This window comes from Trichechus manatus, unplaced genomic scaffold, assembly GCF_000243295.1.
Source record: "Trichechus manatus latirostris isolate Lorelei unplaced genomic scaffold, TriManLat1.0 scaffold00089, whole genome shotgun sequence".
NCBI classification, from domain to species: Eukaryota; Metazoa; Chordata; class Mammalia; order Sirenia; family Trichechidae; genus Trichechus; species Trichechus manatus.
In genome coordinates, this window is record NW_004444025.1 from 7299409 (window position 1) to 7321184 (window position 21776).

Sequence of the window (21776 nt, forward strand, 5' to 3'; positions counted from 1 at the left end):
AACACTCCACCCAACAGCAGCCAAGTATACTTTCTTTTCCAATGCACATGGAACATTCTCCAAAATAGACCACATACTGGGCCAAAAAGCAAGCCTTAACAAAATCCAAAGCATCAAAATATTACAAAGCATGTTTTCTGACCATAAAGCCATAAAAGTAGAAATCAACAACACAAAAAGCAAGGAAAAAAAAAAAAAATCCCAGAAAATAAATTGCTGTCAGGAAATGATTTCACTCACCTTAATTTCAAGCTATTTATATAAGTTACCACCTTTTTAAAGTACATTCCTGAAGTAGTAACTTTAATTGATTTTCTAATTTTATAGCACAAAACAAATTGTATTCAACAAAATGACCTTTATCCAATTATAAAAACGTTTCTTTTCAAAGCACCGCTGAATATGCTTAAAGAATTTTCCAAGTCCTAATTCATAATGTAATGCTTTTCTCAGTGGGTTAGTGAAAAGCAAACAGCAGCTGTGGTTGGACAAAAAGAAATACATATTTTAACTTAAATATTGGGCAGTTTAGCCCTACTAATGCATCACTCTTTTAGTACTTTGCCCTGCATTCCACCTACTTAAAATTTTAAATACTCTTGGATTACTGAAATAATTCTTTGATCTCTGAAAATTCACAATTGAAAAGTTTTCTGTATCAGTGTTCTGACCTTTTCTTCCTGGCTAACAGAAGCATGATACTGTTCTAGGATCAGGAGGGAGTAACGTTCTCGGGGGAAGGTAGAGCCCTTGGCCAGCACTGAGGATCTAAATCAATTCCATCCCCTTTGACAAACAGTGGAAACCCTGGTGACGCAGTGGTTAAGAGGTCAGCGGCCGACCAAAAGGTCAGCAGTTTGAATCCATCAGATGCTCCTTGGAAACCCTATGGGGCAGTTCTACTCTGTCCTATAGGGTCACAATGAGTCGGAACCTACTCAACGGCAACGGGTTTGGTTTTGTTTGGTTGACAAATACTAAGTCTCCTGGCGTTTCTAACATCTACGAGTGGTTATGTAGCATATTCTAGCAAATGTGTTATAAAGACTAATTTGAAGGATGAGTTCTAGAAAGATGTTGCATTTGGTCAAAAGACAGGCGCAGGAGGAGCCTCCCTTGACCCGACTTTTCTTTCTTGCTTTAATGCTGTCGCGTGAGGATGCTGAGTCTGGAGTCTCCAAGGCCGTTTTGAGACCATGAGGGGATAAGCTTTAGGAGAAAGGCTAGCACTATGAAGAGGCAGCAGCAGAAAAATACAAAGAAACTGAATTCTTGATAAGAACCTTGAGCAAACTTAGAACAAATGTCCCTCGACGTTGTTTTATTCCGGATAATTAAATGGTTTTAATGCTTAAGAAATAGTCTTGTATTCTGTTAATTGTATTCAAATGATCGCCAGCTGTTTCATTTAAATGTTTCTATGTTCTGATCAATAATCTCAATACCTATGTGGAAAAAAGGCTGTGATTAATCACCTAATAACACGGCAGAAACATTTCTCTGATTTTTCATATTCCCCCCTTTATACACTAACCTTGATCTGTGTGTGATTACAATAGCTTATTTTCCCTGCAGCTTAAGATGCAAGAAGCTTTAGGTCTTCAAAAGTGTTAAAGATAAAATAGTTCAACATAAACAACAATAACAAAGACTTGATTGTTATTCAGTTGTTAAAATCAAGTTACAAAGGAGCAAAGGTCTTTAGATAACTTTAAATGACTGGGAAGGGAACAATTTGAATGAACATTTCCGAGATGCCAGCTCTCATAAGGTGCTTTTCTTTTCTCTAGCAATTCTTCTATAATTTTATATCGGTCCACCACATCCCATGTTGCTGTGTGCCATTGAGTCCATTCAGACTCATAGCGACCCCACAGGACAGAGTAGAGCTGTGCTGCAGGGTTTCTGAGGCTGTGATCTTTACAGGAGCAGATCTAAGTGCCTTTCTCCCTTGGAGCAGCTGGTGGGTTCCACCCACAGACCTTCTGGTTAGCAGCTGAGCACTTAAGCCCTGAGCCACCAGAGCTCCTTATCACATCCCATAGGTTATGCTAATAGAATCTCATAGGTAATGTTATTTATGCAGATAAGGAAATTAGGTCAGTCTTGCCAGTGGCCATCCAGCCAGCAAACAGCAGGGCTGAGAGCTGATAACCCAGTTGCTATGGAGTTGATTCCAACTCATGGTGACCTCATGTTTTCAAGAGCTGGAAGTAGATCACCAGGCCTTTCTTCCAAGGTGCCTCTGCATGGACTCAAACCTCTAGCCTTTCTATTAGCAGCTGAGCATGTTAACTGTTTATAATACCCAGAGACTCCTGGGATTTGATAGTCTGTGTTTTTCCAATGTGGAAAGCTCTCTGCTCATGAAAGAACTCTTTCCTTCTAGTTGATTGACAGTTAACTCCTGAGAATGTGTGACTATGTTGTCCTCTTATTTCTACCTCATATATAAGAAAGTTACCTATTTTTTTCTTTTTTTCTGTCCAAGCGTATGCAGTATCATCTCTACAAACTGTACTACCGTGATGGATTACCACTGAGAGGCAGTATACCCCATGCTAAGGAGCACGGGTTCTGAAGCCAAGCTTCAAATCTTCCATAGCTCCTTCACTTAAAAATAATATTACTTTGGGAAGTTACTGGGCTTTTCTGAAACTCAGTTTCCTCAACAATAAGATGGAGATAGTAACTACACCTACACTTACTTCAAAGGATTCTTGTAAATATTAGGTGAGCTAGTAAATCTAAGGAGACCTGATGGCACAGTCGTTAAAGAACTCAGCTGCTAACCAAACGGCTGTCTGTCTGAATCCATCAGCGCTCCTTGGAAACGCTATAGGGCAGTTCTGCGGATGTCCCTGGCAAATAGTCATTTCCAACTCAGGATGACCCATGTGTGTCAGAGTAGAACTGTGCTCCATAGGGTTTTCAGTGACTTAATTTTTCAGAAGTAGGTTGCCAGGCCTTTTTTGGAGGCACTCTGGGGCAAATACTAAGCACTAAATAAGTACCACTACTGCTACTACTATTACTACTAAAACTAGTACTAATATTACTACGCTGAGAAAGGCTGCTTGCACTGGAAGCATTTTCACGACGGCTGGTACCATCTTGCTTTAAGGTTAGCGATGCAGTGCTCTTCATTTAGCAGATGAAGAAACGGAGACCTAGCCGAGAGAAGTAAACAAACACATTCTGTCCATGCCCATGAAGTATTTATAGACTAGAGGCTGGGGGACGCTCTTGAAACTATTCGGTGTGTGTTAGGAAATACAAATAAAGACCACGTGCCACGAGCGCGTAGCGGAAGAAGTGTAATGCAGGACGAGGGAGAGTGAGACTTAAAGTATGAATAGCTTTTGATGTGGGAAGATGGGGACTATTTGTATTAATTAATTTCTTGAGAGTATATTACAGAAGGTGTAAGAAAGCAGTCCATGATTAATTGCCTGAAAATAAATTTGGATTATATGTATTTAACCAAAACGCCAAACCCGTTGCTGTTAAGTCGACTTGAGCTTATGGTGACCCCGTGCTCTTCAGAGTAGACTTGTGCCCCCCAGCGTTTTCTATGGGTGTGAGCTTTCAGATGTCGACCAGCAGGCCGTCCTTCTGAGGAACCACTGGGTGGATTAGAACCACCAATCTCTCGGTTAGTAGCTAAGTGCTTAACTGTTTGCATCACCCAGGGATTCCTTATATTCATTTACGGGAGAAAAATATCAATTTTCAAAAGAACCCTAGAGTTTGACAAATATCTGATCAATGGTCTCCAAAATTTTTGATAGCACATGCATCATTAATATTAATAATGCCACCAAATATGTATATTCATACACTTAAATGTTACAAAATACTATTGTACCAACATATTTCGTATACTATAAAATATATACACTATAAAATTGTAATAGAATGAGATAAAAATTAAATTATATGAAATTAAGATTGCCTTTTAGTATTATTAATAGTGCAAAATTAGTTTCATTTCCCAATTTTAATATTAACAATTATACTCAATAATTAATTATAAAAATTATTTCAAATTAAAAAATATTAATTTTTCAAAAAAAATTCACTTAAGACTTTGCCTTTCCGCATTTCAAAATTTGTTCCTAAATTCAGTTTATTTTGGTGTCTTGTTATAAAAGTTCAACCAAACTGAAAAAGGCATGCAGATGAAAACAAGAAAAAAAAATGCATCTGAGACACTTGATTTGGAAAATTTTTAACTCATTAGAAAAATTTGTTTACAAGTTTTGCAAGTGTGCATAGATAACAGATTCACAGAGGGACAATTTACATAGTTTTCAGCAACCAAATTACATAGCAATGATGGAAATATTTCCAAACATCCATTTTCAGAATAATCTCTTCCCAACCCAATTTTCAATCAAAAAGCAGTTATTTTCCTACTTATTTTCACAGCATCGACTTTTTTGAAGGGATAAATTACGTGCGTTTGCCTTTATGAAATATCAGTTAGCATAATCTTGACATCTCCTGTCTTTCTTCTCCTAAAGGCTCAGTAAATTTAGACCATTGGTGTTTTGTAAAATAAAACGTCACTAATTTTGACAACTTTTTAAAATGATCTGCCACAGGAAAACCTGTGAATCCTTGTTTTATAAAAAACAACTTAAGTATTTCTCTACATTTTATAATAAGGATTGTAAAGATCCTATTTATCTCACCCTTGACGTCTCTCTCCCGTACCACACATCCTCAGGAAATCCTGTTGGCTCTGCCTTCCAAATATAATCCAACTGCAACACCTTCCCTGTGCGCATCATGAATAGTTGCTATCATCTGTAACTTACATTATTGTAATAGCTTCCTCACATGATTTCTGAATTCTAAACTTATACTTCTTAATCTTCGTCAATAGGATATTCAAGGTGATTTTCTTAAGGCATGAGACTGATAACACAAACGTTCAAAACACACAAATATCTCCCATTTTCCTCAGAGAAAAGCCAAAATCCTTACAATGACTACAAGGCCCTGTGTGATCTGACTCTCCTTAGCTTTCTCTCCCTGATTTCTTCACTTTCCAGTCACCCCTTGATGTCTCCAATCCAGACACCCCCTTTTGGCCTTCTACTGTTCATCCAACAGTCCAGGCGCACTTCTATTTTTTGGCCTCAGGGCATTTGCTTAGGGAATTCTTCCCCCAGAATTCCAAATGGCTGCTTTCTTCAAATGTTCCTGGCTTAGATCACCTTCTCAGCCTTATTTAATACTGCAAGTGGCCTCCCTCCTGCATTGCCCTTCACCTTCAGCTCTCCCAGTCCCACCTCGCCTTGCTCTACTCTTTTACTTTATGCTACATCACCACCAATTTACATAATGTATAATTTAAATATTTAGTATTTTTATTTTGTATTGTCTATTTCCATCCAATTGATTCTAAGCTCCAGGAAAATCAGGATATTTCTTTTTCTTGTTAAGTTCGCCTGACAACTCATACATTAGAACAACTCCTAGTAAATAGTAGTATTTGTTACTGTGTACCATGGAGTCTATGCAGACTCATAGCCACCCTATATGACAGAGCAGAACCCCCCCATAGGGTTTTCTAGGCTGTAATCTTTACAAAAGCAGATAGCCAGGTCTTTTCTCTCACAGAGCAGCTGATGGGTTTGAAGTAAATAGTAATAACATATATTGCTTACTGAATTAATTTGTTATGAATCTCTAAGCCTACTTAACTGGGACAAGTAAATTTCAAAATCATTCAAGATGCCAAAACATTATTATTACCATTATTTTATTTTATTTTTTTATTTAACAAAAATAATTGTATTATGAATCAGACTTACTATGTATCAGGCTTTGTTCTAAGAATTTTACTATTACCGATAATTTTAATGTAATCTTCATGGCAATCTTTTTGTTCAGATACGTACTATTATTTTCCCCTTTGTAAATGCAAAGGTGAACAAAAATAGAGCATACCAGTGTGGATCTCTCCAGATTGTGAAACTCTCACTTCCCTGCAAGACAGTTCATGTCCGTGATGTGACAGGTGGTCATCCCACATACAGATGGACTCAGGACTCCAATATGGGTCCATAGATTAAACATATATAAAATGTCATATGACAATTTTTGAAGATAAATATATAAACAGTTGTGCTGATATTCTGTTCCCTCAATGGATCCTCCGTCACTCCCCCCAAGTTACACTCACACCACTTTGGAGATATTTTTTGCATCATAAGTCATCATCCATTTAATTCAGGAAAAATGGATAAATTATAATCCATTACTCCTGAGAAAGAGCCTTTCCAAAACTAAGGCTTCTTGGCATGACTGGAATTTCTGGCTAAGGTTTGAGACCAATCTTTTCTTGTCTTAAGCACTCCATCTTAGAGTTCTTCTCTGTCATATAATGCAGTTTGCCATTTTTGCAAAGCTTTCCACTGTACCTTGACCTAGACAAATGCAGTTTTACTGCTAGAGGAAGTTTCTGGTTAGAAATGGCCAATGTGAAGAGAAAGTTATTGCAGGTGTTGAATATGTGACTTTAATAGTCAACCAATTTGCAGAAAATGCCCCCTTCTTTCCCCCAAAAAAGGTTTTTTTAACCTGCGACTTTTCCATAACCTTGTTCTAACATCCCCTCTAAGCTCTGTAAATGTCAACCAATCACAAACGTTTTAGCTGTATCCTTCTGCTTGTCTTTATAAGTCTCTGCATCACCGCATCCCCTTGAAGCACAATGTTCAGATTAGTTTGACACTGTTTTCCATTTTGCAAAATGCTTTTATTGCAGTAATAAAACTCTTTGTTTTTAAACCTAAACAGATGTGTGGTTTGCTCCACTAAAACAGTCTTAGTGGAGTAAGTTAAAAGACAGTGTTCAGGAATATATTAAAGGGGAAATGTGTGGTTATGTGGTCATTTTTCACCTTAAATCAACCTACATAGAATGCTCATTTGATATTTAGCATTAATTTGCATTTGACTGCCAATATTATTTTGTTAGAAAAATTGTTTTCAAACTCTGCCTTGAGAAGTCTATGGAAATGAGACTCCCTTTTAGCTGACCCAACCCGCATAATAACAAAGTGGATCCATTTTGATTTATTGGATGCTTCTGTATGATTTTTTTAAATAAGAGATTCTGACTCTGTAGGTGAACACTTTCTCTGTCAGACACTGGACGCTACTCTGTTTTGTCAAATATTAGACTGTGCTTTGTTCTTGTGTTATTCAAATGATTAAGGCATGATCCTTTCTTCTCACTATTTACTGAATTATTCAGATAGCATTTTCAGAAATGATGCCTTTCAAATAACTTAATACGTATGTTGTTATTATAATGATTTAATAGTTACCTACATATACAGGTCCTAGAATTAATATTTCTTGGTTTTCCATGTGTGTGCTATTTTTAGACTGTTATATTTCATGGTTAATTAACTTTTTACTGTATTCCTTTTTAAAATATACTGTATTGTAGAATAAAATCCATTTTCTATTTGCTATAGCTTTATAAAGATATTTATATAATACCATTTTTCTTCATTTTTATATGTTTAAACATCATTTAGGAATACAATCTGCTTAGACTATAAGGTTTTTCCCTTTGTTGATGTGTAAACTTTAACTCACTCCTGGTCACAAATACATAGTGTTACACAAATCCATCAATACTCCCTGAGGGGAAAAGCAACAGCAACGACAACGAAGTTAAAATGCATGCTACAGTGGATGGAGCAGTTGTATTATCAGCTTGTATAAAGATGGCTTCTTTTGTAAAGGTGAAGTCCTGAGACTACCAACAGCGACACAGAGAACTTGGGGCTTAGTCTTGACATGAAGGAACACTGAAGCAGAGCTTGTTTCTCAGTCTGAGGAGGAGAGTGCCAGCTGGCTAATTAAGTGAACCTAATTTAAACTAATGATGTGGCTTCTCGAGATAATGTGCTAATGGCTGGAGGAGATGCAGATGATATTTAAGAATACTCCTGAGGTGCTACTAGAAGCCACTTCTGCATCCACGCAGAAAGTGATTTTTCTCTGCGGAAGACAAAATGAGGTCAGTTGTGTACTAGTTAATCTTCCATACAGCAAAACAGCACTGGTATGTCATTCTTACAAAATTTTAAATAGTAAGAAAAGCAATAAGTGAAACCGTTTGATGTGTAAGGCCACAGTGAGGTTATTTATTCCATTAAAAAATTGTGACCTTTTATTTTTTCACTGAAGATAGGGATGATTTCAATGTATCTACTGAAAACAAATACACCAGTATTCTCCTAATGCTCATAATTTATCACAAAGTTTGCACAATCCTATATTGTCAAGAAAATATTTGTTATTTTAATCATAAAATGTAACAAACTCAGTTCAAATTTTAAAACTGTGTAGTCGCAAAATGCACATTAACTACGAATCCACACAATCAAATACATGCAAGAGGTCAGAAATATGTTTTCTTAGATGAAGCAGTATCAAATATGAAGAACTCACTTTAATCAGATTAAAAACAGCCCATGAGAGATTAAATCTAAATAAGTGCAATGTTTCCTGTTTATTTTGTTTCTTTTTTTCAAGAAAAAGGCGTTTTGATTTTGGACTCTACCTACAACTATCTCTTGTGTTTTGCATAATGTTTAGGAGATTAACAGCTCAGTTTAGATTATAATTAGTATTCTTACTTGTCTCTGCATCACATAGCCAGGTTAGAAAGAAAGAAGTACACAGAGGATACAGTACCCAGAAGTGTGGCGTCATTCAGGTACAGAGAAGGCGACCTTTGGTTCTGGCATCAGCTGAGCAAAGACAAGTGGAGAAAGTACTCCTTACTTCTTACAAAACTCACTTTGTACTTTGCATTTCATTATGAATGCAGTGTGCTCGGTTCTTGGGTATCAACATAGGTTTACGTTACAAGTAAAGATGTTTCTTAAATCTAGTTTTGAAGTAGGTTGAAATATTCTACTATCTTTCCACTGTTTTCAAACTCCAGTTACTAGGATTATTAATTTAATATAATACAGAGAATTCTGTAAAATCTCTCAATTGCATGATGTTTTAAAATTAGGCAAAATCTTAAGGGAATTTAAAATTGTAATATATGAAGTATTTTCAAATATTAAAATAGAGTCATTAGGATATTTATTATGCACCTTTAAGCATGTAATTTTATGGACTAAAACTCACATAATACCAGGGTAATATCAGGACAAATATAAGGATATGTCATTTCACCCAGCAGGTAGCAGACTTATGGAATTCGTTACACTACGAAATACACAGGCTGAAATGACACACAGTTGCAAGAAAAGAGTTTAGATGAATTCAAAGACGGCAAATTTTATTTTAAAAGAAAAACCTATGTTTTAGTGGCATATATCTAACATTCGACTTTGCTATTTACAGTCAGCCAGAGGCCTCAAGAACTGAATGTACCAAATATGGAAATTCTCATTTCATAAACTAAGGTGATCTTTAAATTTGTATCAAATAGACTGTCACAAAATAGCCCAGATCATTGCAGCCACTATTCCACTCTCCTCCCTTTCATCAAGGGGTCCAGCAGCCTCCATAATTTTAAGCCCTTTGTCTTTACTGACCTTTCCAGAGCTATGTGAGAAACCCCCACAGAACATCACCGTCGCTGCCTTTCCGTTTCCAGGATTAAGTCCCCACGTCTTTACCACAATGGGAATGGATCTGATACATTGCTCTTGGTACCTCCTGTTGTCCACATGGAGGGCAGCAACAGAAAGTGAGGCAATCAGACTGATAAATCGTGGTGTGGAGCAGGGTGTGTCAAGAGACGGGACTTGTCTTTACAGTAGAATGTCTGCGAATATACAGAGACTGTGAGAAAAACCTGAATCATTATATCAGGTCTACACCGGCTTCTTAGGTTGCTGTCCGTGAGCCTTACCTCTCAGGACACCGGAGAATACAGTCCCGCCTCCAGAGCAGGTAATCCGTTGACCCTTTGCCATCAAACCTACACTGACTCATAGTGACCCCCATAGGACAAGGATCCCTGGAAGGATCCCTGGTGAAACAGTGGTTAAATGCTAGGCTTCTAATGAAAAGGTTGGTGTTTCAAACTCAGCAGGAGAAAGATGGCAATACGTGGCAGTCTGCTTCCATAAGGATTCCAAAACCTGTTGCCATCAAGTCAGTTGTGACTTATGGCCACCCTATGGGTTAGAGGAGAACTGCCCCATAGGGTTTTCAAGGTTGTAATACTTTACTGAAGCAGACTGCTACAGTTTCTCCGGCTGAGCAGCTGGTAGGTTTGAACCACAGGCCATTGAGTTAGCAGCCAAGTGCTTTAACCACCTCGCAACACGGGTTCCTTCTAAAACCAAAACCAAACCGGTTGCCACGGAATCAATTCCCACTCACAGAGACCCTTTGTGGAGGCAAAATAAGACGTCAATCGCCAAGTCAATGAAAATACAGATTTTTGGTTTACTACCTCTCATCAAATTGTCTGTTAAAATGCTGCTTTAATGTTTGATAGAACTTTCATCTCCAAAACCATCTAGGACAGAATTTTTTGTTTCTGTCTTCATAAACCAGTTTATTTAATTTGTCATAGAACTATTCCTCTTAAATTTCTTCTTGACATGTTAACTTATATTACCCTGTTAATTTATCCTTTTCAACTACTTTTTCAAATTTATTACCATGACTATTTCCTTACTATTTTCTTAGTCACTTTATACTTTCTAATTAAAAAAAAGCAAACCAAACCTGTTGCTGACAAGTTGATTCCAACCTGTGGTGACCTTACAGGACAGAATAGAACTGCCCCATAAGATTTCCAAGGAGCAACTGGTAGATTCGAACTGCCAACCTTTTGGTTAGCAGCCAAGCTCTTACTTAACTGCCAAGGCTCCTACTTTCTGCTAGACTATATTTACATCTATTTTTTTAAAATTCTAATAGTCTTAATTGTGACCTTTGTCTTAGTTATTTGCCAAAATTCTTAGAGTTTCATTTATTAGTCTTCTTAATAAATCAATTTTTAGTTTGTATAGATGATTCCACTGTATATTTATAGCCTTTCTTTTTGATCATGCTGATTTTCTTCAACTAAATTCTAAACCTGGATGGTTAAATATTTTATTTTTAGTGTTTTATTGTTTAACCTAAGCTAACAAAATTCCATCGAAACACTGTCTTACCTGGATCCAACATGTTTAATCATGATTATCAGTGAAAATTAAACCCTCTTTGGTGTTCTCAATAGTTACCTTAACATTGTGATCTGAGAATCAGAATCATTAATATTTCTTGGTCATTTTTATTAAATGTTACATTTTGCTTGGTTACACCATGTATTTACTAATTACTGGATGCAAGAGTGTATCTATCTAATCCATTTGTTCAAGCACGTTAATGGCGTTGTTCAAATAATATATATTATTAATTTTATCCATTGATTTATCAGGTACAGAAGTATCAGATGTCTCCCAGAATGATCATATGCCAACTTCTTCTAGTAGGTCTGGCAATGATCACTTTGTAATGTTGTAAGCAATATTATTAGATGCATACATGATTTTATTCATATATATTCCTAATAACGTAAACCGCTTGGTGTCAAGTGACTGTGGAGTCAGTTCTGACTCATGACAACTTTATCATTATCACATAACCTGCTTTAAACGTAATGCTTTTTAAAAGTCATCGAGTCCCTTTTAAAGTCTGGTGTTAACACAGCTACATCAGCCTGTTTTGTTTTTAACATTTGCTTGTACTGTTACTGGACTTTAATTTCACATTTTTTATTGTTCTTATTTTTTTAGGTGAATATTTTATAATCTGTGTATAGCTAGATTTTCATTTATCCACTCTGACATTTTTTCTTTTTGTCTTTTAGTTAGTTATTTCCATCCATTCTCAGTTATTGTAATTATGGGCATATTTGATTCTAGTCTATCGTTCTATTTCAATTTTTCTGTTTCTCTTGAATTTTCCATTGTTATTTTGTCTTTTTTTATATCTTCTTTTCCCACTCTACTTGTTGGTAAATTGTTCATTTAATTTTTATTCTTTCCATGGACACACTTGAAATGTTAACAAACATGATTAACATACGTATGGCTCATCAGCAGGCTCTTCCAGTTCCCAAGTATTACAAGAGACTTTAACACATTACAAAGCAAATCCTTCCTTTTCCTGATTACATGCTGTGATTGTACAATATTTAAGCACATTCGTTGCTGTTTTTTGTCTTTTGTTTCCACTTTTCAAAAAATTTCAACCTTACAGTGTAGACATTATCCTCATTATTACTGACAATCTTTCAACAGATCGTATTTTTACCAATTTCATTGTCCATTAGTAGACCAAAGGTACTGCTTAGTTAATTTTCCTCATTCCTGAAGTAAACAATTCTCCATTTCCCTTTTGTTGGCATTTATGTTGGAGTAATGTCTATGTTTCTGTGTCTCTGCAATAAGAAATGATGCTCTGGTTTTAGAATTATTTTTTCACTGGCCATTCAATTTTAGAATGTCTTTCATTTTTACTTGCCATTTGATATTATTTCACTCGGTCCTGATGGCCATTTTTTCTACTGAGAAATTTGCTGCCACCTTCTAATAGTAAGCCATCTATCTTTTCTCTCTGAATTTTTTAAAAAAATCTTCCTTTTGATATTTGGTTGTGTCACTTAAATATATTTAGGTGTGATCTTTTTTCTTTTTTGTCTCTTTAGTTTTCATTGTCCTTCCTAAATCTGATATTTAAAAACTTCAAGTGATTATATGAAATATTCACTCATCATGAACTACATATTAACTTTCCCACTTATTTCTATCATCTCCTGCTAGAATTATTATTGCAAACATATTAGTCACATCTTTTAATTTCTCATTTACATATTCCTTTGTACACTGTAGTCTGAGTATTTACTTCAGATCTATCCTTATTTCATTTAATCTTCCTTCACCTTTGTTTAAATTATTGTTTAATACATCTATTGAAATTTTTATTTCAATAACTAACTTTTAATTTTTAGAAGACATACTTGGATCTTTTTTTTAAAAAAAAAAATACAAGTGTTTATTCCAGGATGCAAGGTTAGTTTAATATTTGAAAGTAAAGTCATAAATGACGAAATACAGAAAAAAGACTCAAAATTGTAAACATGTCACATATCCCTAATCTAATCAGTAGATTAAATGTAATCCTATTAAAAATTTCAGCAGTTGTTTATAGAAGTGGCAACAGATACTTATATACACTGTTTTCAGATGTGTAAAATAATCAGTTCAAAAAATTATTTATGTAGAAAAGCTAAACATACACACATACACATTTGCAAACAATATTAGTTCCCTTATTTCCACTCCTACATATGTAACCAACAAAAGTGCATACGTATGCACACCAGAATAAAGTGTATAAAAGTGTTCATAGTAACAATATTTATAATAGTTCAAATTTGGAGCCACCTTGAAAGTCTATCTACAATAGGAAGGAAAAAATTCTTAGTAGATTCAAATAATCGATTACTCGGTATCAGTAAAGAAAGAAAAACACTGCTAACAGCTACGTGCACATAGAATGACCTCGTGATCATAATGCCCATGGTAAAAGAAGCCAGGGACAGACACACATTTTCATTTACATAATTTTGAAGAACAGCAGTTCTTACTTATGGAGATAGAAATGCACATAATGATTACCTTTGGGTACGTAATGACTACGAAATGTAATAAAAATGATTATTATTATTTTAAAACAAGGTCATAAGGAGAATCATTTGGACCAAGGCCCAATGTTCTAGCCTATGAAATGTAAGTATTGGATTCCAGCCTGAAAAATCTCCACAATTGTGATTATATAATGACATGGTTTTTATAATGTTGAAAATTATATAAGCTATTTTACATTCTCCTGGTATTTTATAGTAATCATTGACACTTGAAAAAATAATATAATTTATGTTATTATTACTGTAGCATTTGCAAATTTCATTATTGATGTTCTGTATTATTTTTAAGTTAGACATCATTGTCTGAAGGTGGAAGTTATATGAATAAGAAGTGATATTAGATTCTCTCACCTTTGAATATTTACTAGAAAATATATATTCAGTGAATATAGGTCTCTAGTTTGAAAACTAGATTTAAAAACCAGTGTGATTATTTCTGAAACATGCTTCTAACTTTTACCTCTGGCTAAAGAGTCTTGGATAATCCTAAACTGAATGCCTGAAATTTGTTGACCTATGTTACAGCTAAAATAAAAATAAAACCAACCCGGTCAAAATTCAGAATTCTCAAAGAAAGAAGATACAGTGTAAAGAATTTAAGTTTGCTCAAAGTAACTTGGTATTTGCCCTTATTTCTTGAAAGACATTCAAAACTCTTGGAACTTTCTCAGTAACTGAGGCGGCTTTGTTATCTATATCACACATGAGGAATTGTGCTAATGAGTGGGGGCCCGGCCAAGCCAGAAAGACCACCATGTACCTGATACCAGCTGACCTCAGGAGGAGTATGATTCAATCAACCATGGCTATACAATAAGTCCATAAGCACGCCGATGCAGTGAGCTCCCAATATGGGATCTGGACACAGAAGTTATATGGGCTTCCTGGTTGGTGAAAGGCATCCATGCATATGGGAGGATAATGTGTCCCTTTTTGGGACATGGAAGCTCCTCATGGAAACCATCTCAGATGTCATCCTATGCGTCTCTTCATGTGTATCCTTTTTTTTTTTTAACAGTAAAACTGTAATTGCAAGTGTAAAGCTCCCTATGAATTCTATAAATCATTCCGGCAAATTATCAAACCCCAAAGTGTGGTGGGACCCAGCAGATCAGAAGTAAGGGAGTTTAGGGGGGACTCCCAAACTTGTGGCTGCCATCCTGAAGGGTTAGAGGAAACCCACACATTTATAGCCAGCTGGTCAGAAGTGAGGGTGTTATGTGGACGCCTGAACTTGGAGCTGCTAACTTTTGAGATCTGACCTATCTGTGGGTGGCTAGGAGCAGAGAAAGAAGTGATGCATGGTGTTATGGATTGAATAGTGTCCCCTCAAAATATGTGTTGTAAATCCTAGCCTCTATGCCTGCGGTTTGGAGCCATGGTGGCAAAGTGATTAAGCGGTCAGCTGCTAACCAAAATATCAGTAATTCAAATCCACCAGCGGCTCCTTGGAAACCCTATGGAGCAGCTCTACTCTGTCCTATAGGGTCGCTATGAGTCTGCATTGACTCCGCAGCAATGAGTTTTGATTTTTTATGCCTGTGGTTATAATCCCACTTGGGCATGCATTACTTTTGTCATGTGAATGAGGCAGGATTAGTGTAGGGTGTGTCTGGAGTCAATCTCGTTTGAAATACAGAAGAGATTAAATAAGCAAGCGAGAGAAGCAGAGGTTAGGAAGAGAAATGCAAAACCACGTAAATATCCTCCAGGAGCAGAAGCTCAAAGAGACAAAGACTTTGCCCCTGAGCTGACAGAGAGAGAGAGAAAGCCTTCCGCTAGAGCTGGCAACCTGAATTTAGGCTTTTAGTCTCCTGAGCTGAGAAAATAAATTTCTGTTTGTTAAAGCCACCCGTTTGTGATATTTCCATTATGGCAGTATGAGATAACTACGACACATGGGCAGTGTCATCACCGGGCTGGTGTCCCCGCCCCCACAGACCTCCTCCGCTACCGGACTATACAGAATCCTTAGTAATGTGTTTTGCACTGTTACTTCTAAATTCGAATCCCTGTATATTACTCCTTCTTTTCCTTTAACTACTACTTTATTCTCAAAAACGTTATTGATATAGGTTTACAAATACTAATCACCACAATATTGTAGCTAAAACCCCAGAAAATTTGACAAGATCAGCAACTCTATAAACACCAGCAGCAATGAAAACAACAGTGCGTTTGCGCAAGTGCAGACGAAACCACACGATTCGAACCGTCATTGTAATTGGGTAACAAGGACAGCTCTGACCAGAGTGCATTCGAAGGTTCATAAAGTAAATTAGCATAAAGTTTTAGCTTTGTAGGTATATAGATATATGTAAGCTGTGCTTACAAAAATGTTTTTGTTGTTAAAACTAACTACAGGGATATTTTTATAAAAAATAATAAATTTCTACCTAAATGCCCATCAACGGATGAACGGATAAATAAATTAGGGTACATACACGCAATGGAATACTACCTAACCATGAAGAACTATGAGGAATCCGCAAAATATCTAACAACATGAATGAATCTCGAGGGCATTAGGCTGAGTGAAATAAGTCAATCACAAAAGGACAGATATTGTATGAGACCACTATTATAAAAACTCAAGAAAAGTTTACACACAGAAAAAAACAATCTTTGATGGCTACAAGGGAGGGAAGGGGAAATGTTATCTTTGGTAATAGGAAAGACAGCACACAATATAGGGAAAGTCAGCACAACTTGACCAAGGCAGAGCCACAGAAGCTTTCTAGACACATCCAAACACCTCAAGGGACCAAGTCACTGGGGCTGAGGGCTAGGGACCATGGTCTCAGGGGACATCTAGGTCAACTGGCATAACATAGTTCATAAACAAAATGTTCTACATCCTACTTTGGTGAATAGCGTCTGGGGTCTTAAAAGCTTGCGATCAGCCTGTCATCTAAAACACATCTGTTGGTCCCATCATGTTCTGAAACGAGAATGAAGAAAATTAAAGACGCAGAGAAAATATCAGTCCAAAGGACTAATGGATCACATGAACCACAGCCTCCACCAGCCTGAGCCAGAAGAAATAGATGGGACCTGGCTGCTACCACCGAATGTAATGACAGGGATCACAAAAGAAGGTTCTGGACAGAGCGGGAGAAAAATGTAGAACAAAATTCAAATTCACACAAAAAAGACCAGACTTACTGGTCTGACAGAGATTGTAGGGACCCCTGAAACTATGGCCCCTGGACACCCTGCTAACTCAGAATCGAAGCCACTCCCAAAGTCCACCTTTCAACCAAAGACTAGACATGTTTATGAAATAAACAATAACACATGTGAAGAACATGCTTCTTAGTTGAATCAACTATATGAGACCTAATGGGCAACACCTGCCCAAAAGCAAAGATGAGCGGGCAGGAAGGAACAGGAAACCTAGAGGAATGGACAAGGGAAACCCAGGGTGGCAAGGGGAAGAGTGCTGACACATTGCCGGGATTACAACCAATGTCACAAAACGATTTGTGTATAAATTTTTGAATGAGAATCTAATTTGTGCTGCAAATTTTCACGTAAAACACAATAAAAATCAATTCTGCGGAAACACTGCACAAGAATTTCCTATGCAGTGATTTTGGGTCTGGTCTGTACCCCACGCAGCCCGCTAGAGATGCCACTGCACATGGGCAGCTGGTGTCAGAACTGAACAGAGAAGCAAAAGTGGTGATTTGTTAAAGAGTCAGAAAAAGGTGGGCATTTGATTTATCCAGTCAGCAGCATATGAAATGAAACATACAGTACAAGTGAATCTCTGTTAGACCCGGGACAATTAGACGGGGTATCCATGGTGATGTGTAACCCTGAAGGCCCTGGAGTTTTCTAGTGGGATGGCCTTCATCTTTTATTCATGATCCTACTGTTCATTCTCATATTAGAAACTAAACTGTTAGACTGATCATCCGCTGTACATTTGTAACCCTGCAGGTTGCAGAGCTTTCTAGTAGGAAGACTTTTCATTCTTTGATGTGTGATGCCAAACATAACAGGCACTCAAAAATTTGTACAGGACGGAGGGGTGGATGGGAGGATGAATTCACATGAAGTTGTTAAGGGCTATTGGAATGAGGAGCTCAAACTTTAAACCACTAAGCAAATTTTGTGTTTCTTTCCAGAAATCAAGATCAGAAGGACACACAGCTGCTTACTGAGTCTATTTCAAACCTATACGGACACAAAATGCATTGCATGCGTAAACGGAAGAAATGGTTAGATTCCAGTGTCTCTCAGAAATTGTGATAGCAAATAAGTATATAGCAGTCCCATATATGAAGCTCTGTTATAAATGCTTTATTTTCATTAAATCATATAATCCTTAACTTTATAACCAACCATTGCCCTTGAGTTGATTCCAACTCATAGGGACCCCGTCAGTTTTCCAAGGCTGTAAATTTCTAAGCAAGCCAACTGCCACATCATTCTCCCCTGGAGCTGCTGGTGGTTGCGAATCTCTGACTTTTCAGGTAGCAGTTGATCGCTTTTAACCGCTGCGCTACCAGGGCTCCTTTAACATTGTAAGATGAATTTAATTATTGCCCCCACTTAATAGATTATACATATCTCATGAAACCATGTTAAGTGTATTTACTTTGAGATGACAAGCAATACACCATTGCAGTCCAGGGCCCAGACACTGAAGCCTGACTGCGTAGGTGCATAGTCTGCTCTGACAGCTCATAATTGTGCATCTGTCAGAGTAAATGACACAGGTAGCAGAGACCTGGATTTGGCAGGAACTGAAAGAGTCAGTGGTCCCTAACTCATAAGTATTAAGTCAGGGGATCAGGAAATATGACCATGGCAATGGTTCTTAGAGAGATTTTCTTTATCATTGACCTGTGTACATATGACTTGTTTTACTACATTCTAGTAAAGCCTTGAGTCCTGGTGTTGCAGTGGTTAAGAGCTACGGCTGCTAATCAAAAGGTTGGCAGTTCGAATCTACCAGCTGCTCTTTGGAAACCCTATGGGGCAGTTCTACTCTGTCCTATAGTGTTGCTATGAGCCAGAATCGACTGGACGGCAATGGGTTTGGTTTTTTTTTTTTTTTTTAATAAAGCCTACGGAGCTGAAATTATCTAGTGAAGCCGACTGTTGCCTTCTTCTTTATTAGGAATCAGATGAGAAAGATTTAACCCTTACTTTTGCATGATTACTTAAAATATCTTAACTTACCTGTGACTGAGCTTCTGCTTGCTCTAGACAGGGTAAGCATCCATGCTGGTGATTTGTGTAGAGCTACTCACTTTAATAATACCTGGTGCTGATAGATCTAATTTTTGCAACCAAAAATATTTAAATTACTTCTTTTATTTATAGAGCTCAGGAGACAAAATGAGGGCAGATCTTGCAGAAAACGCATAAAATTTCCAATTCACCAAGCAATAAAATCAGTTATCAATGATATTCAAAGGACAGACAATGCAGTAGCTACCAGGTAAGAACCACCACATTAATGTAATTTTCTTTCCATTTATTTTCAGAGGTAAGACTCATCAGTACCTGAACAACTTTTTGGGACTGCACATCAACAATAAGAACTCTGTCCAACGTCGGCTGAGCAACATAAATGAACTTGTCTTTGACATTAACAGCCGAGCCCCACACGCACCTCTGGACTTCGTCTCCCTCAGCTTTGGGACACACTTCCTCCTGTAATTGAAGAAACAGAAAATGAATGAAAATTTTAAATTATAACACAGATACCACAATATCATGGATGAGATCAAAGGTCGGTGCTTCACGACTTTCAGCACCAAAAATAAAAATAAAATATAAAGGGTTTAATTAACTAAAGTGATATGTAGAGTATGTTTTGAGCCATTAAATGTGATTAGAAATCAATGTGATTGAGATCAGTTTAAATTTCATTTCATCAAGCCTTTGTTTCTTTTTCTTGTGGAACACATTCCTTTCATTACTAGTTGTTTATACATAATTAATTGTTTATAACTCTAATTTCAGAAATAAATAAGAAATCCAATGTTATTCTTAAAATCCCTCATCTATTTAGCTTCTTTTAAAAAGAATAAATTTCACACGGAAGCATACTCAGAGCTTCCCAGCAGACCAACGGCTGCCCGCCTGGCATATCTATGGTGCTGGAGCATCTAAAGATCGTGTCAAAATCTACCAAACTCACAGGAAGACTATTCAATGAAACTTTTAATTTGTGCTGAATCAGAAGTTTAGAGAAATCAATCTATACCTAGGTACTTATTCACAGTGGATATGTTTTCTTCCAGTTTGACACCTACTCTCAATTCGGTGAGTATCATGCCCAAAATTAACAAAATTAGTTAATCTGCCCAAGACTTGTTATCAGGATCTTTTACCTTAGAACTACCTTCTAGCTGGAGATTGTATAGTTTGTGCGAGATGATCATTAAATGGGCAAAAATACCTTCTATTTTCTGCTGTCCTCACAATCACAAGGTGAGGATTGCGAGGAGAGCACAGGACCGGGCAGTGTCTTGTTGGAGGGCGGCTGAGTCAGAACCTGCTCGGTGGCGCCTAACAACACCATTTCCTCCTTTGCTGCACCTTATGAATAAGTGAATGTTGAAGGGCAAGGAAGCCTTTGGGATTTATGCTGGGAGGCATATCACATGTAGAAGTAAATGAGAAATGCCACTTAGCTCAATATTTGTTTCCAAATTTATCTTTTTTTTTTTTTTTTCACTAACATACTGGTTCGTTGATTCACTCAGTTTACTCACCGTTAGAAAATCCACTCCAAAGAGGGAGATTGTTAAATTGTGCATAAAGTATATGTATAATGATAAATATTTAAATAATATAATGCTAAACAAGTATTCCAGTGTTTCATTATTTAAGTCTGATAATCGATAGCTGATGTCTAATTTCATGGATTTGTATACTCCAGTCACTACCGTCTACAGTAAATTAGAATACTCTCTTTGTTCCCTACCCCTTTCTGTCAAGTCAGTTCCAACTCATAGCGACCCTGTAGGACAGAGCAGAACTGCCCCACAGGGTTTCCAAGGAGCAGCTGGTGGCTTTGAACTTCTGACCTTTTGGTTATCAGCCTGAGCTCTCAACCACTGCGCCACCAGGGCTCCTCTAGTTCATATAAAAACATACTTTTTTCAGCATAGATTTCATCACCATTTTAGTTAACAACATGAAACAAAATCAACACACACATTATCAACACTACTATGAATTTATTTTTATTTGAAGATAATATTTGACAGTAAATAAAATACATTTGGCATTTAGTCACTAAACTGAATACCTAAATAATGTAATTCTTATTATGTGTGGCAGCACAAATACAATAGACGCTTCTTCTGTTTGCATAAAGTATGGAAAATGATGTAAAAATCAGACCACTTTGGAATGAGATCCTTAGTGGATCGTCAGGTGCTTTTGTTCTCCAAGCTTTGGATATAATTAAGGCAGGACTTGCAGTGCCCAGTAATGTTTAAGGTTCAGTCCAGTAGCTGCCAGGTTCAACCAAAGCCAGAGACAGGTCACGATAGTGTCCTCTTCTGAACAGAACAAGTTATTTCAGGAAAACCAAACACCCAACGTATGGATGCCTCAGATACTTTGAGAGTTATGAAATTAACTTTATTTCATAGAACGTACATATGATAACCAGCAGTGGAGTCAACGCGCGTATTATCCATAGCACCTGAAGGCAGAAATCTCTCCTCAGCATGTGCCCAGAATAGAGCATTGTGATTTCATTCACCAGTTCCTACTAAACACCATATTCTACGTCAACCTTCTTTCTTCAGGAGGATGATGAATATCTTTGACAAGAACCTATTTTGTTTGAGAAACAACAGTTCCATATTTTTACGCAAATAATGCATGCCTTCTACATTTGTTTGCCAACCATACCCTCCCTCCATGGGGTATTTTTGTAAGCACTGCTATGCTATTTTTTTTTACATGTTGCTGTAAAAAAATTAGTATATATTGTTGATGTGTTGTGAGATTGTTAACCATTGTCATAGGGCAACATTTGTAGTAACTGTTAAATGGGAGACTATTTTGTCCCGTAAGCCTTCATCTT

The 21776-nt window shown here is 36.9% G+C and overlaps 1 protein-coding gene across 2 annotated transcripts in view; it reads right to left on the minus strand.

Annotated features, from left to right (window-relative positions):
* Nucleotides 1–21776, minus strand: part of FSTL5 (follistatin like 5) — a 903458-nt gene that overhangs the window by 71521 nt on the left and 810161 nt on the right. For both annotated transcript variants that reach the window (XM_004382055.1, XM_004382054.2), the window contains exon 12: nucleotides 19232–19381. In XM_004382055.1, coding sequence (XP_004382112.1) covers nucleotides 19232–19381 — 150 coding nt within the window. The remainder of the gene's footprint in view (nucleotides 1–19231; nucleotides 19382–21776) is intronic.